Raw genomic sequence first — 17,761 nt, forward strand, 5'->3', positions numbered from 1 at the left:
GAATTAAAAAAAAAGGTGAATAAATCGTTCGGAATTAAAAACAAACTTACCTTATGTATAAGGAGGCCAAGTTCATGTATACAAAGCACGTCACTCATGCGATCCAAGTTTCGTTCAATCATTTCTAACATGATCATCGGTTTTCAATCGAATAATTTTTGTTTTTGACTTACAAATAAAGAATATTTCCAAAAATGTATATTCAAAAATATCAATATCACCGTCTCAGTGTCATTTGATGGTACGATTTTCATCAAACGACAGAAGTCTAAGGTCGGTATTCCAAGTTAGTTTTTATTTTCACGACGGCCTTAAGACAGCTCTATAGACGTATATTGCGGGCGTAGAGCCGTTTATCAGGTAAGGATGACAGATTTTTTTATTATGACTATTAAATAACGTATATTAGTATTATACAGCCTAGGTACATTCATCAGTCATCGAGTTGCATTGTATAACGGACTGGCAATTGAAACAATGTTTGGTTGAATACAAAATTCTTCTATGCCAATACATGTACATATAATACTATAGCGATTTATTTACAATAATTATAGTAGCGCAAGCTTATGATGAAATTAAATGTACTTGATCAGTGTTTATATCCAACATATAATTGCATCAGATAATTCTTAGAACATACTGCGTGACATCCAAAATCGTAAAATTTTTCGCTAATATAGTGTTTAAATCGTGCCTATGATCACTTGGTGATTCGCTAAATTTGAGAGAAGAATCATAATGACATTACTGATAGAAAATATTGTATTAAATAACTTAAATCGAATCAAAAATTTACAATGATTATATTCGAAATGGCCTCGCTGCTAAACATTCTGCATGCAGCAAAATAATGTCTGATACAGTTTCAATTGTTAATTAAGCCTAAAATTGCCTGAGCGCTAGCCTTGTCTTATAGTCCTGGTTTCGTTTGCTGCTCGATTACAGGTTTAAAATGTATTCATTGTCTATCATATTTTAACATCTATTTGTACACGCGGTGAGTATAAATTGATTTGAAAGGTAGGAAATATAGTTGCACTTATGGCTTAGCGGCGATACATATTTCACTATTACTTATGTTTGTACGTTAATACATTCCTCATGCTATGAAGAGATAATTATACGAAAAAACGGATCAATATTTCTTCACTGGAGTTGAATGATATTTGAAAAAAAAAAAAAAAGAAACACGCTAAGTTAGTATACGACAACCTTGGGTGTGGCAAAGAGAAGAAAAATATTTCATTCGACTTTATTGTTGCGTATTTAAAATTTTCTATAATTGAAATTAATTGTTGCTGTGTTAATGGGTGTTCATTAAAATGAAAATGCACCGCTCTTCAACAGGTTCAACAATTTTTAATTCACTTTAAATATTGGACTTGTGCTGTACAAGTAATGCAATGGAAAAAGTAACTAGATGAAGAATTATGCTCTCACAGTGTGTTATCTCAATTTTTCTACACCGCAACTCTATCTTGTTTAACTAGGTAGGAGGCAGGTTACATGACAATATCCAATTGTTGCCTGACAAGAATGAGTGGAAGATAAAATATACACATACAAGGTGAAAGGAAGCTCCCACCTGCTTAATTGATGCCGGCATCAAAAAATAAAACACATACATACCCTGAAAGTAGAATTGCATGTTATAAATGTTAGAGTTAAAATATTTTTAGAGAGCCTGTATAAGTGTGTTACTTCTCTGCGAGGTAATCGATATATTTCAATTTTCCGATACACGATAACGAATATAATGATAAGAAAAAATGATACATGGTATTACGCGGTAAAGTCATTCATCCAAATAATAGATGCCATTTCACTCTAATGTAAAATTTTCTAAGTATCAAAATCAAATATAACTGTTGATGAACGTGTTACATTGCTTTGTTTTCGAATTACATTATTAGTATTTCTTTTTTTTCCGTCTCAGGGTATTCAAGTCTTAATATCAGCAGATCAATGAGAAGATTTTGTTAGCCACATTCCTTATTTATCAATCCAAGCCTTGATTTGGTAACGGCTGCGCCATTCACAAAAAAGATATATTTTTTACTCATCAAATTAATTAATGAAAAGAAACTATCTTCGTTACTGACCTCGGTATAAATTTACTTACGTCCAATTATATAGTTCGACCATTTTATGCCACATGACTTTCCTCATCCTGATACATAGGGTATTTTATTTAAACAATAGACCTCGATTAGGATGGAAAAAAGTTAGTGACCACCAACCTTGCAAGTCTGCTGACAAGGATGCATTGACATAATAGACATTTGTTATTTCGATAAACAAACGCTGCCAATTTCGTTGACTTATTGCTCCATTGCTCGTGCGGTGCAATGCTAATACTTAATCGACTAATATATCACGTTAAATAAAAATGACTCTGGATTTATAAGTGTTGACTTTATATAAACAGGGATCGGTATAATAGTTCACTACCTGTTTACTTTGGTCCCATCTCATTCCCTCGCTCTCTTCTTCACTATCTTCTAACACTGTGTGCGGCAGCAGTCTTCACAGTTTGACACAACTCTACACACACTCGTATACTCGTTTGTCCATTGGATACAACGGTCCTTCTTTTGATCCTTTATACACTTTGGAGTTGAAGATAGTATTTATCAGCACGTGTTGCAGGCATGCACTATGCACTAGCTCAGTTTAGCCGCCCAGAGTATGGTCTGTCAGGAATTCGGGGGGGAATATTGGGAACAGGTCGCCTACAACATACATATTTAATGAGTAACAGTTATATGTGATAATAAATAATAACGATTAATTTATAATACGATGAGATATGACCAATGAATTTTTTTACGTTATTATTGAATTTGATTTTTAATCTGACATCGTTACCAGAATGACAAACCGGTTCTACGGAACTTGGCATCAGAAAAATTCGATGTAAGTATCCAATAATTCGATGAGCTGACCATACTAATAATATTGATTGAATAGACTGCAAAAGATACAGAAATTAAATTTACACTGTGCGTATACTTTGTAATACAAAAGTGTTATTTTTTTTTCTCAATTTCAATAAATACGTATAATCATTATTATCCAGAGCTAATGAAAATATTAACTAATATAGAATGCCGAGTTTTGATCAAATGAATTCTTTTCATATGAATGCAATAACACAATGAATACTGAAAACACTTTATTGAAAACATTTCTTGCGTAACATGCATAAAAAGTAAGACATGCATGAATAGAATAGTTTCGAAGGAGTTCTAAAAATCTGTCAAAATTGCAAACAGTAACTGAAGTATATCAACATAGAAGAAAAAAGAATGGGAAACTCAGCGACCTTAGAAATAATATATTAAACAATTTGATTTAGAAATCCCTTGATTCTTAAACAATAACATATACATATCCTGAAATGCATGTCAAGCACAGAAACACCAAAGACCCGTGAATGAAATGAGATAATTTATTATACACATGAAACTAATTAGAAACAGAAAATAATGAATTATGATAGTAAGCTGAAGCAACAACGTGTACATTTATTATTATCGAGGAAAAGGAATTAGATTAGGATTAATAACAAGACAGAACATAGGCACACATCTTACAAATAATGTATAAATGTGTGTCCAGTATTCGTACAATTTACGATTATTATGTCATAATCGTTTATATTTTTTAACATAGTATAGTAGTCCCTATATACACATTTATATTGCAATAATCAGTGTACTTCTTATACAATATAAGTTCACATAAAACTTGTGTTTTATATATTAGAGTACGTTCGTGAAGTAACCCTACGTTAGAAGCATGAATGGCATTTCATCTTTGGAAGGTACAATTGCAGATGCCCATGCGTGTGTGTGTATGTGTGTGTCTATGTTCATATGCCACAATACGATTCCCGGTATATGGTCTACCAATAATTATTACAATTTTTCAACGCATTGCAATACAACTGAATGATAAAAACTTAGTCTACCTACGTGAAGGAACACTTCAAGAGAAAGAAAAAAAAAAAAGATGGAAACCTCATCTATAGATGTTGGTCGCGGGGTTTTTCAACAAGGCTTTGAGCCTATAATACCAATGATACTTCATAAATTATGTGCTAGATTTGATGTAATGTATTAAATCTTTCAAGACCAAGAAACCTTCGAAGTGAAATGGACTTATGTGGCGTTATCAATTAAGCTGCTGATTGGAAGAGCCATGTATTAAAATTCTACTATGTAACCGATTTATAACCAGAAGAAAATATGTCTCATATTTTAAACCGGGGAACCTAATTACGTTCAGCACGGAACGATGAGCAAAGAGAAACACGGAATAGTGCAAATTTAGCATGTACAACTTAAGAAGTGGACCCCAGGAAATTGTTTCTACCACATAGGTACGTATTAAAATTCAACCCATAAATTTTCAGGTTTTACGATTTATTATTATATGCAAAATATTTTCATCCAAAGAATAATTTTTGTCATACATTTCCATTTTGGCGTATTCAGACTATAAGATTCCCATGTATGTGTGTGCATATATGGTAATACAATATTTTTAAAAACTGCCTGGGGACTAACTCCCGAAGTCGAGACGAGTATGAAAGTTGTACACCACTAGTATGAAGAATCGATAATATTCGGCACACCACTTACGCAAAGACCCTAATCGTGTGATATTCCACTAGATATCATTTTGCATTGATCAAAATCATTTGATAAAATCAGAATTCCCCAATTTAAAGCATTCATTACATAAATATGACTATAGTACAAAAATATAAATTCAATTGAACCAAGGATTACTTCACGTACAAGTATTTTAGCTTTTCGTTTTTAAATTCACTTCAAACGTCTGATGGCAAGTAATATTCTTAAACCGTTAGAAGTGTAACATTAATTAATCGAGGACACTATTTTATTGAAGTCACTATACATTGCAAATATTCAACTTGGTATACTTATCTGTCAAATATTAAGGCTCTAGGTGGAAGCATTCAGTGTATCAAACTTCGATTTTATAAAAGAAAAATGTTATTGATGTTTCAATGTAAATTTTGTAACAAACACAATGAAAAGTATAGTCAGAAAAAAACATAGATTTGAAAATGAAAATAGCGATACCAAGCCGTATTATTCATAATGGTGCGGATGAATACTGAAGATGAATTTCTCGAATGATCTGAATGAAAATATTGTTAAGGAGTACTTTAGGAGTTGAGTTGAATATCCGCAAGCAAGTTTATGTTATATCCCTGGGATTCATCATTTTATGTAGTACTACGATCTAAATTGCAATAACTACTTACGCTAATGTCATAAATATTATTATTATTTTTTAGTTTTCTCTGTTTTTTTTTTCTAATTGTTATATATTTACCAACATTGTTTTATTTAGTCACAGAAGCGATCAGTTCAGTGCATTACTACAGTAACAATTTTTCCGCCCCATATTCAGTACTACGTGAGAGCATTTAGTAATTGCAAAAACAGAAGGAAAATTCATGTTCTCAATATAATTTAATTTGGAAAATTTACAACTAATATCTATTCTAAGTTGTCTCTAATCGCGTTTCTTCTAAGAAGTCGTATTAATAATTGACTTATGAATCCAGAGTGAATATAAGAAACCATCAATTAACTCATAAGACTCTGGTTTCCAAATAACTAGTTACACCGTCTGTTCGTTGTCGTTTGATCTGTGAACTTACTTCTCATTTCACATATATTGAAAACAAGCTACTACTTACACGCAAGTGATTTTTACAGATTGACCTGCGTACAGAAATCATACTCCGATCGAAAATTATAAGGAAATAAAAAATAAAAAAATGAAATGGTAAAAGTTAATTGAAACTGCAATGTAGGTAACTTTGAACATTTCTTAATGTGCTAATATCTACCGAACATGGGACATGGTGCTACAGACTAGATTTATAACTTATTAGCCTGGCAACAGTGCATGAATCTGTTAGATATACAATGTATACTGTACAATAACATTCCGATATAATGCCACTCGTGACTGCACATATTTTCATAAATAATAAATATTATTCATATATGAATGTAGCACTGCTCAGCTCTGAATGGAATGGTACGAGTTGACGTTTTTCTTATCATTTAATTTGAAAAAAACATTCACTTTCACAGTGAAATAGATTGTTTTATTAAGCAGAACTTGACATATATTTTGGCAATTAATGTTGTAACCTTCATACGGATCAAGTATATTCAGATATAATAATTTGATGCGATAACGTTTACATGACTTACGATTGATACTCTATATTTGAAAAGACCAAATAATTGTTATAACAAATCTCTAATTTCGTTGACGATAGAGTTAATGTTTTCATTATCTTTTACAATAAACTCCGAAGGTAGCTGCAATATATCACATATTATGATGAAGTAGGTTTTGCTTTAGGTAGCTAATAGTTAAACAATCTTTATCAACGCACTGACATTTCTATAAATGAAAACGACCAAACATCAAATTTATACTAAAGTTCAATCTCCTGTTTTCCAATTTTTTAAAACTACTTAGCACTTCACTTGTTCAGTATCGATTTCTAACATTTAAAATTTAATTAACACGATGATATAACCGTACAGTGAATACGAGATCGCTTTATCATAACAGCATGACATTTTTGTCCGATAATAATTGTAAATATCACTGAGAATCGTTATCAAGTAATTATATATGAAGATAACATTTATTCTTCTATATCAGAAAACAATACATTGCGGTTCAACTGCAAGAAATGCTTATATTTCTAATTCAACTGATCTATTTGTGGAATGCCGGCAGAGTTTACTTGTAGTAAGGACATCTAATAATCACCGCTATTCTTGGTAGACTTTTCAGGACTTAGTTACTTAGGGAATCGTTTTCCGTTTACTAGGAATGTTAGAACCTTCAATTATACTTACGACTATATGTAAAATTAAACCGATTGCTCAGCTGATAAATACTAATCTTTTTATCCATTTCAAACACATTCGCAGCAGGTTCTGATTTCACGAAGCAAAATAATTTTGACATCAATCATAATTTCACGCAAAGAATAGGGGGACTTGACCCACTGCAAAGTGGGACACTCGAGAAAAGCACACGATTATGATTATTCGAGTGAAATTTTTCTGTTTCTGTTTGCATACCTGCATTGATTTTTTAAAATTTTTTTTCGGAACAAAATAGGGTTCCTTCGAAAAATATGAAGAATAATTTTTCATACAAGTTTTACCTGTCTCATTTTGCTTTACTTTCACTGGTCTCACTTATATTCTTTACGCCGGAAACGTTTTTCACAACTAATAATTATATTGGAGCTGCTTAGCAATTCTCGCAATTGAATAATTTAAAATTGTATTTAAACTATATCATTCATTAATAGCAATAAATTTATTTTACACAGAGTTGAATTTGATAATTCTGAATAATTTACTTGAAAACACGTATGGCGTCAATGAATTCAACGCTGCGAACTGTCCAACACTTGGTGAATTACTTTTACTTTTTTGAGACGTCAGTCATCAAATAAAGCAAAAATCCAATTTTCAAGGGTCAAATCTCTCAACTAACGTTTCATTAAAATATAATATCTATACATCGTAATAATTACCATTGGATCGTTAGATTGAGTTTTTTTTTTTTCTATTCAGTAATTTAACAATATTAATCTTTCCTCTTTTCAAACCTACAAATATTATGTGTATTAAATATACACTTAAGAACTAGGGTGCCAATAAGGAAATCTTTGGTGAAAGGGCAACCTCCGAACTACGCGCACAACGCCTGTGCCAACACATGCACAAGTTTTCGTTTGCAGCATTTGTCCGTTACGCTCGGCTCACGTAAAAGTTGTGCACACATGGCTCGGAGGTTTCCTCTTTCACCAAAGATTCCCTGCATAATTAGCTATGATCTATTATCCAATTGAAACACAGCACAAGACAATCAAAAACTAGGTACTGTACAGGTATAGCTAATGCCAATTTTATATAATTGATACAATATTCAATCGCGATTGAATAAAAATCCATTTCTAGAACATTTATCGCAACCCAGAAAGTCATATTCATTTCTGTGATCATTTATAATTGAAGTACATACAACACATATCCAAGCAACTTTTGAAAAGTTCACTTCATTCGTAGCATCAAAATTTAATCTGTCTGTAACAATTTTGTGGCTAGAATTACACTAGTTATTAATTGACGTTTAGTCATAGTCTGTTGAAAAATTTTCTTTATCCAAATTTCCAACAGCCTGATTTATGTTGTAAATAAAAGAAATCTCAAGATCGTATTCAAGTCCAGTATCCAATACGGGATTTATTATTTTGTCCAGTCCCACAATCCATTGTAGCATACAATTAGATAAGTATACAATTTATACACATATCATGTCTTCTAATACCGTATATCATGACTACAGATTTTAGTTGAAACTTCAGTTTTGGAATAAACAGCCATGGCAAGAGCTGAATAAAAATTCTCCGATCTGAGTTATGAAAAATTTCTATAGTCTGATTTGTACACTAGTTTTCACTCTGGCTCGTTGGCCAGTACACAAAGTTTGATAAGACTTTGCATCGTCGTACATATGAATGTATACTAAGAAGCAATTTTGAAAATCTAGTTGGAATCGAAACAGTAAATATATTCTAGAATTTACCAAAAATTACCTAAAACTGTCCTTAGACACGGTTCAACGAATACCTATTATTATTATAATTTTTGTTTTCTTTGCAAATACACGAATTTGTAAAACGAACAATTCAATTTTCTTCAACTCTGGGTTACACGTGCATGTGTACTTCAATCAATGTATTGGTTTCATGCGAGACGAGTTACCCTTGATGTTAAAACTTGTTAACCCGGGACTTTTCCATTTATGCTCTAAATGATAGGTTTTGTAAAATCGAATACTAATTCTATCCTGTTGAACCTTGAGAATGATCCAAGGGTAAAGCAGTCTGTTCATGATCGCATGAGATACAATATGAATAATGTTATACCATACTTTGTGTTTATTTCCCAATGTCGTATACTTGTAAATAGTTTAGAAATCTAACAGTCATTAATTCAGCTTGTAAAATCATGCACAGAAATCAATAAGTTAGTTGCAAATTAGTAAACTTTTTCCATACAACAGAGATTAGAATTAGTTTCATCTTAACCCTGAACAGTCTACCATTCTACATAAGTTCAATTATTCATTTCAATTTAGATAGGCAACTGCAAAGTTGGATATGGCAAGCGATAGCATTTTTTTTTCATTATTTACTTGATCCTGAATGCATCCATCATCTCGTTCATAGCAGCATTAGCAGCAGCCTGTGTCGCAGCTTGACCCACTCGTTGCTGCAGCCCACCCCCACGACTAAACACATCAGTTTGTATTTACACTCTAAATTAACTAGAAATAGTTTACGTTTTGCTTAACACAATAATATGCTTGTTTAAGGGTTCCATTTTCTTTCAAAATAGCTGTAGAAACAAGGCTGTGAACAATGGTACTGAGTTTTTACTGAGACATCCACATTGTTCCAAACTGATCCATTTTCTTTGCATTGTAAATAATTTGGAGCCTCTTCAGAAGGTATGTGCATCTTAAAATAGGGCATTTCTGGGTGGATAGTGTTAAAAAAAAAACAAAAAACATTCCAGTGGCCGATTGACATTTTCTACACTTTAGGAACGCTTGACTAATTTTTACCCATATTAAGTAGGACTAAAAATATTGCAACACTTTAAATAGCGTTATATAGTTTATAGATAGCCCCGTGCCATTTTTAAGAAATAATTTTCTGGCACTTGCTCTAACGGGATATAACCATTAAGGAAGAAGAAGAAAAAATCGTCCTTCGAACTTCAATGAATTAAAGAATTAGTTGATTTTCACGAAAGTTTCGCAAATATCTTTATAATAACATTGAAAATGAATTTGCGTTTCATTCACTTTCAAATTTATATTCACGTATGTGTATTATCATAATAACTGATTTTCAAATGATCTTCTTTACACAAGATGAAGAAAACTGAAACTTTTGGTTTATAGTTTGTTCCACTTTTTCAGAACCTAACAGTAGTTATGTATCACTGATGTTATAGAATTGCATTTTTAGTCTTCTATCACCAAGCATCCACTCACAAAAGAAAGTGCATAGAGAAAATAACGTTATAATCGGGCGCACATTACATTCTTAGTTTCGTGTCTTTACGCATCCACTTAACAAACAGAGTGCATAATATGAATCGAGCTCATGTTATAATCAGGCGCCGACATGTCCTTCTCCAGGGAAATTTTCAAGTGATATAATATGTATTCGGCTTAGTGACAATATTAAAAACATGAGTACGTAATTCAAAAATTACGATGTATTGCTGACATGTGGACACCTGTACTGAATGACGTCAAAAGAATACTAATGATACAGTACCGATTGTAGAATGTTGGGTGTTAAATGCAATGTCATGCTGTTATTTGTTACAATTGTTATTTGGTGAAAACCAAAAACCGTTAACCACTGAATTATAAATATTTTCAAATGGTATATACAAGAATTACATACAATTTGAAATGCAAGTAGCTCAACAGTGGAAAAAGTAATTTAAACATGAATAATAAATTGTATTTTACATTTTTTGAAATATCCAAAACACATCATGTTTAAATTAAGAACAGACAAGTACTTGCATTTCATAAATTCTCAGTATTGCCAGGCTAAATTATGCTGTTAGTAACACTAGCAGAGATGTGCAGATTTTAGTAACTACACATCAAAGCTGACTTGATGGTATACGTATAAGCGAGACGATATCAACAATAATAGAATTTTATTCAATACTGCCGTTACTGTACATGAGAAACTGCATGTTGACTCAGCAGCTCAGGTTATCTCCAAAATGCAAGACAAACATAATAACATTTGAAAAGCTTTTACCATACCTATTAACCAAAGTTAGATTTCAATGATGACCGAAAACATGTCTAATTCCACAATGCAATGATTGAAGTTACGTTACTGCCGTAGATATGTTTACCATAAATTGAAAGTGATTCCGGCAAGGAGTATTTTATAAGTGAACTTTACATTTATTGTACAAATTTGCACACCTCCAACAGCAACTATCACGTACTATACATAGAATATGTAGATATAGAATACAATTTAGTGAGAACATTTTGAGTATTAAATATTTACGAACTAGATGCAACAAATATATATGGGTTAGTAGCGACTAGATGTTAATGTGAAGAAGTTATTGTCGGCGCCTGGAATAAAAAGGAACATTAACACTGCAGCCCGATTGAATATGAAACTAAATTGCCTGGCGTGTAGATTTTGAGTCACAAAAATATCTGGAATTCCGTTAGTGAGAAAATGTTTCTCTATAAATTGATAACTCATCTCTACCTAGGTATTATAATAGGTATTACATAGATAATTAACACAGACCTGTAGGCAGTAGAATCAATAGCAAAGCTTCTTTATATTCAAGCGTATTTGGAGCTGAATGCACAAATATTACCACAAAGCATTCATATATTATTCAAGATCACAACGTATGTGATGTTTCATACACGTAATGTATTTTGCATTCCAGGAATCATTCAAGATTAACTTCAATACCTGCCCTGATTTTCTTTTACCACACCCCTAAATAACTCTTGTATTTAACTGCCATCCATTTTTTAATTTTGTGAAGACCTGAACTCTAATTCTGAACTGTGAGTAACTGGAACATGCTGTTCAAATTAGTGACCTAATCGTCTAATTATCACAATTGTAAAATCTTCAAAAAAGATATTGAAGATAAGACATTGCTAAAAATACGTAATGTAGTTTCAAAGTTTCGGAAAAAGATATTGGTAAGGATAATTTCCACTTTGTGAAATTTGCGTAACAATTACGTTATTTCATTTTACACTAATAGTGTATCAACAGTTCGCAACGGATGATGAAATTTTAAATAAAGAGAGTAAAGCACGCGATTAGTACTTACGATGGTATGAGTGGTGGTGGCAGGCCAGGGGTGGCTCGGACTGGAGGGGGTGCACCGGGTCCAGGTCTGTTGGGAATAGCTGGTGCTGGTCGTCCCCCAGCTGGTACCGGTGGCGGAGCCCGCGAGCTTGCTGGAGGCACCATTGACTGTGCAACACCTCGCCTCGGCCCACCAGGAGATGGTGGAGACAGCCTGTAAAAAAACATGCAATGAGTATTTACCAATGAATGATAATCATCACTGGTTCTTTACTCATCCGTCACACGTGACTAAGAAATTCAATTGTCAAAATGTCTTTTACGATGTAAGTTGGATACTTGAAGTTATCAATAGATTTGAAGGTTTGTATGCGGCTAGAAATAACACATAATAGCAATTTCAATAATACACTTTAAAATTGATATTCAACTTTCGATACTTTTAATTATCTGTTTTTTTCCTCCCAATCCATACCAATATTGATGCACTCTGGCTCAATTGGCACAGAACATAGTGCTTTAGCTAACACTTATGACATGATATATCAATGCGCAACTGGTCATTGAATTAGATAAATTATATTCACACTGTATGAACAATATAAAAAACTTTTTATAAATAGTTCACATCAACTACAGATTGACGAAGCAAAAAGACAAATCGTAAATAAAAGTGGTAAAAATGGAGACAATCGAGGTGTAATAAGATTCAGAAATGTAAAGTATGAGTGAGTAAATATATGGTCTTACCCAAGACTGAAGCGTTCACGTTCAGAGCAAATGGAAAAAGCGGACAGAAAGATGTAGAAAAGTAGTAAATTCGTAACATAGGCAAATAAGAGCATGCAAATATGTAATCCAAATATTACCTTGGATTTTCACCGGACGCCAGCCAATCACTTTTGACTGGAGGTGGTACTGGTGTAGAAACTGTTGCCATTGAGACATCTCCAATAATTCGTAAAGCTTCTTTGCAAGCATGATACATTCTAAGCATTTCCTCGCGCTTCTGGGCTTCTTCGGGTGATTCTTCCATCATAGAAGACTGAAAATTCTCTCAGCATTAGTAATTTAAGGATTCACGATTTGAAATTATATTATAATTAAAGTCATCTGTTCATTGTTTCAGTTAAAATTACTGCCCCATTGATTCATCGCCGAACAATCAACGGAACATTGTTGCATTACACGGACATACAATATTATCATCTGCTATAAATACTGAATACACTGTGGTTTTCCAGAGACACTTCAGTCTTTATCCACTATATTCTCCCACAAATATATTGTTACAATACAGAATACACAAAATTAGTAGAGTTTTTGCTTTTGAGATACGAACGTTCTTTTCTTTTTAAATACAAAATATCATCAAATTAATCATAGCGTACATATATCCAGATTTGTTCTCTGTTACAAGGACAAAAAAACGAATAAGGTAGGGATAAGGATTAGCTTAGGAATCGGTAAGCATTATTTAGGACAAGGACTTACAGTAAGAGGTGAAATGAAATTCTTCAAATTATCTATTTCTTCTTTGGATAACTGGGAAAAAAGGAATTATTCGTAAGTTTTATAAAAATAAATAACAGTTTCCGTCCAAACATCTTGTTCACATTCCTGTAAAGTTTTCACGAAAAATATTAACAATTAGACAAGATAATTTGCTTTGACTTACTTGGTCACCGCTGGCATAAAGATGAGCTAATAATTCTCCATTGATGAAATCCTTTGCATTATTGATAATCAACATCATGATAGCTTTTGGTACAAGATCTCGCGTTGTTTTTGTGACTATTTTCATATAGGAGTCAACAAGATTTCTTATAGTTTCCACCTGTCGTTCCAGCTGAGGATCCATTGAAGATTGATTCTCAGTTCCACCCTAAGAACAGACATCTTCCATTTGTATCACAATCATTATAAAGAGTATACTTGGTAGACGTATCCTGTATTGCCATTGTGTAAACAATGTGCGCAGTGTCGAATGTGAAATGATACAAACGAGTTCAAAGAATAAGTTTAACTGTGCTTTATATTTTTGTGCGAAGAAATGATGGTACCTTAATTAACGTAACAAAATGAACAAAACGTATAATCAGGAAACATAAAACCATTGTGTTTTGTGGTGTTTTCGATTTCAGGTGTAATCACAGTATGCCAGATATGATGCAAGTATATGTATATCTATGTAACCATGGTGAAAGTAGTTTGTGATTTTACAACAGCGTGGCATGAATATTTAAAAGTGCATCATACGATTTCATCAAACACCAAATCAACTCAAATTTCATACCAACCTCATATCCTTCCTTTTGTGTGAAACAGTTTGAAAACAGAGATACAATGACAAATACAAGAAATAAATATATTTCAATTAACCACCACCATGAATATGCCTAGCTTCTAACATGGTGATTGCACTTTTACAATACTGACGCAAAAACAGCACTCGATCTTGTCATTGTTAAGAGTCTAAGGACGATGGAAGTACTATTAGATCCAAACCACCACATAGTTAAAATCAAAATAAGAAAACTGAAAAACTAAAAGCCCAATTTCGCATGCTGTGGAACCACTCACCCTAGGCAGTAGAATATCCTAGAACGAACGAAAGAAATGGTAATGATAGAAATTATAACACTAATGGGACTGTTTAATGCAATCACCTGTGAGACTGCAGGATTACAAAAAAAAAAAACAGAATATTTAAAATATAGGTCCCATTATATTCGTATAGATTCGAAAAGTGAAAGTTAGATGAGATGAGCATGGAACTCGGCGGATGTATAAGTATTGATTCTCACATGCAAATTGACGATCGATTGGTGAATAAGTTTTCGAATTTTGATAGTTACTAAAAATTACATAGGTATATACTTCGGTCTGCAGGAATATATGATATTTTTAATTTCCTTGAAGATTAATGAATAATTATCAATTCGAAGGATTGTTGAACTGTCTTCAAAGACACCTGATGATATCGGTATTTTCTGACATCTTAAGTAAAGATTAAAGTGACAGATATCTTACCTCGCCATCGCCATTAGCCTGTTCTGTTGCTCTCTCAGGATATACTCCAGCTCTGAGGAACGAGGCTTTCCATGAATCGACATCATCTTGTGTCTCACAACTCAATTCCAACTGCTTATAGTCTTTGTATACATTTCTCCCTTCGGGATTGAACAACGCGAATAAATGCCTTCGTGACATGAAGCTCTGTTCCAGATCTCGTAGCTTCAATCCATCCAGAGGTAACATATACTTTTTTTCTCTTTCCTACTCAAACAGGATAGAACCCCGTCATTTCAACAATTCACATGTCACGTACAAGTCCATATTAGTAGCTAACATTAACGAATAGAGATTACAAAACTTTTAAGGTTTGTCCAGAATTATAGCAATTTCAATGTCATTCATCTTTGTATTTACCTTAATTTACACAATTATTATGATGTCGGTAAAAAGCATCGAGTTGTGTTGAAAAAAAGATATTTACCTCCTCATCTTTGAACCAGGAGATGCTCTCTGAAGTAAGAACAAACCAATAATCTCTCGAACCACCCTTCATAATTCCCAAGTTATGTATGCACATGTAGCCCTTGCGGATAACTTGATTTCCCAACGTATGACGACCTGCTTTAACTGAATTTTCAGACGATTGCTGAGCACTATAACAGAAACAACATTGTACTGTGAAATACTAGGCAAACAGGTACAGTGTGCAGGTACTTTATTATAGGTATAAAGGTACTTTGCTGTTGAAGACGTAATTTGAAAAATAGATAGAAAAAAAAACAAAGAAAAATAATAAACTATGATATATTCAACGGAGCAATAGGCAAAGCATTCGAATGAACTAATAAATATATCATATAGAGGGGGGAGAAAAAAGTCTCAGTACTCATAGCATCACTCTGAGATAGTGTGCACTGTGTTGCAATGCCATAAATTCCATGAATTAATCAATACGTTTTCGTTTCTTTGTACATGCTTTCATATTTCGTTTATACTACACATGACCATTGAATGTTGTGGCACCTATTGAATTAATTTCTTCATTACACTTCTAGATTGGGGATTATGTTTTTACTCAAGTTCAAAGATTTTTAGATAAGTTTAGAATTAGGAATACTGATTACAAAGTCTATATCCACAAATTTATAAATCAATCATTCCTTACAGTGTAAGAAAAGTCATACGAGTAATTTATTTTCTGTAATTTTGAATAAGTAATTCAGTGTTATAATTATAATGTGATAATAAGAAAAATATTGATGAGAACTTTAACTTAATAGAAACAAACTAAGAAAGCGTCAGAAGAAAGCAGTTTTTTGCAACTAAAACTGTCTCTAAAGCAAAATTTATAATATAAGAGATGTGGCTTAGTTCTATTTCAATTTTATGGTACTGCGAACTTTTTACAAATATTCACTGGTAGCCTGGGTTATTGAATTCTTTTGAATTCCGAACAAATGAGCATTTTTAATTACACGCTGTGAGACAACAATTTACCCTGTTATTAGCATTGTTTTTTTAAATTAAAACATTTATGGTTAAATGTCAACTATAGCTGTATCAATTATGATTGGCGTTTTACAACTCGATGTTTGATTTTATTGTTAATATTAAATAATTGTCAGTAATTCATGTGATTTTACTACAATGCTACACATGCCAATACATGAAGTTGGCATGTAATTGAACAGATCAGAACAAAATATAAAAATAACCGATATTCGATTAAATACTAAAGCCAATCTGATCCAGAGTTACTTACAACTGATCGATAAGTTGTTATTATCGTGAATATTGATTGAAATTCAAGTTATCGGTACACCGTGACAAATAAACATGTACAAAGAAAATTTATAATTATAGTTGTTAGTAATGATGAATATTTGTAACCGTCTTTAATGTTCGTTCAAGACATCAAATGTTAAACATGTGGAAAAATTCAAATCTCTAAATGTTAAGATTAGAATTTATTAGAATTTGCATATAAATGCTATACCGGAAATATGGTTGAGAGACGTGATGGAATAGATAATCGTTTCTAAATACTAATATTAGCAAAATGAATTATGGTAGACTTCTGGCATACTTGTAATTATGATATTTGATATGAGAACAAAGTGAAAAACGAGAAAATGATTCTTCAATCCAGTTGAAAATCAGCACATGGCACGTACACTACCGGACATCAGATTGAAAAAAGTAACGGATATTGTGATTTAATTAAATCATAGTAGTATCTGCACACTGAAATAGAAATAGTATAACATAGATACTAAATTTTATATAAAATGCATAAAGAATTGCACATCTAGGACCTGCACAAAGAAAATAATTACAAGCAAACTATATTTCGTCAACTTTCACAAAAGCCAAAAAGAATTTATGGTAAGAATTTGTTGTTGATGTTGAGAATAATTTTAAAAATAACTGTAACAAAGCATTCACCGATCAAAAAAATAGTAGTCTGTTCAGCTTACAGCTTGAATCTTTTTTTTTCAATATTCCATAAAATTATACTGTATATGGATAAATAGAAGTTTACACAACCAAAATACGCGATTAGCCACATCATAGTTTACTCTAGAATGGCCAAAGAATTTACTTTTAGAAATACTGATAAAAAATTTTCAACCATATCAGTGAGAAATAATTTGAAAAAACCATAGCTTTGATGTTTTGAATTACTAAAAGAATTATCGTGTTAGATTCACCGTTTCTCTTAATGCAATTTTACTGTATGATGCGAATTTC

At 32.4% G+C, this 17,761-nt stretch overlaps 1 protein-coding gene across 10 annotated transcripts in view; it reads right to left on the reverse strand.

Annotated features, from left to right (window-relative positions):
• Positions 1 to 267: 267 nt before the first annotated feature.
• The window catches only part of LOC107225270 (dynamin), a 31,167-nt gene continuing 13,673 nt past the window's right edge, over positions 268 to 17,761 (reverse strand). For 3 of the 10 annotated variants that reach the window (XM_046735393.1, XM_046735385.1, XM_046735389.1), the window contains 9 exons: positions 15,492 to 15,663; positions 15,026 to 15,271; positions 14,293 to 14,304; positions 13,671 to 13,877; positions 12,862 to 13,037; positions 12,743 to 12,748; positions 12,015 to 12,206; positions 9,292 to 9,387; positions 268 to 2,735 (listed from right to left, as the gene is read on the reverse strand). In XM_046735393.1, the coding sequence (XP_046591349.1) occupies positions 2,672 to 2,735; positions 9,292 to 9,387; positions 12,015 to 12,206; positions 12,743 to 12,748; positions 12,862 to 13,037; positions 13,671 to 13,877; positions 14,293 to 14,304; positions 15,026 to 15,271; positions 15,492 to 15,663 (1,171 nt within the window). In that variant the 3' untranslated portion in view covers positions 268 to 2,671. Of the gene's footprint in view, positions 2,736 to 3,642; positions 11,284 to 12,014; positions 12,207 to 12,742; positions 12,749 to 12,861; positions 13,038 to 13,670; positions 13,878 to 14,292; positions 14,305 to 15,025; positions 15,272 to 15,491; positions 15,664 to 17,761 lie in introns of those variants that run through there. The other 7 variants (XM_046735386.1, XM_046735390.1, XM_046735388.1 and 4 more) reach the window with 5 other exon arrangements.

This window comes from Neodiprion lecontei, chromosome 3 (genome assembly GCF_021901455.1).
Source record: "Neodiprion lecontei isolate iyNeoLeco1 chromosome 3, iyNeoLeco1.1, whole genome shotgun sequence".
NCBI lineage: Eukaryota > Metazoa > Arthropoda > Insecta > Hymenoptera > Diprionidae > Neodiprion > Neodiprion lecontei.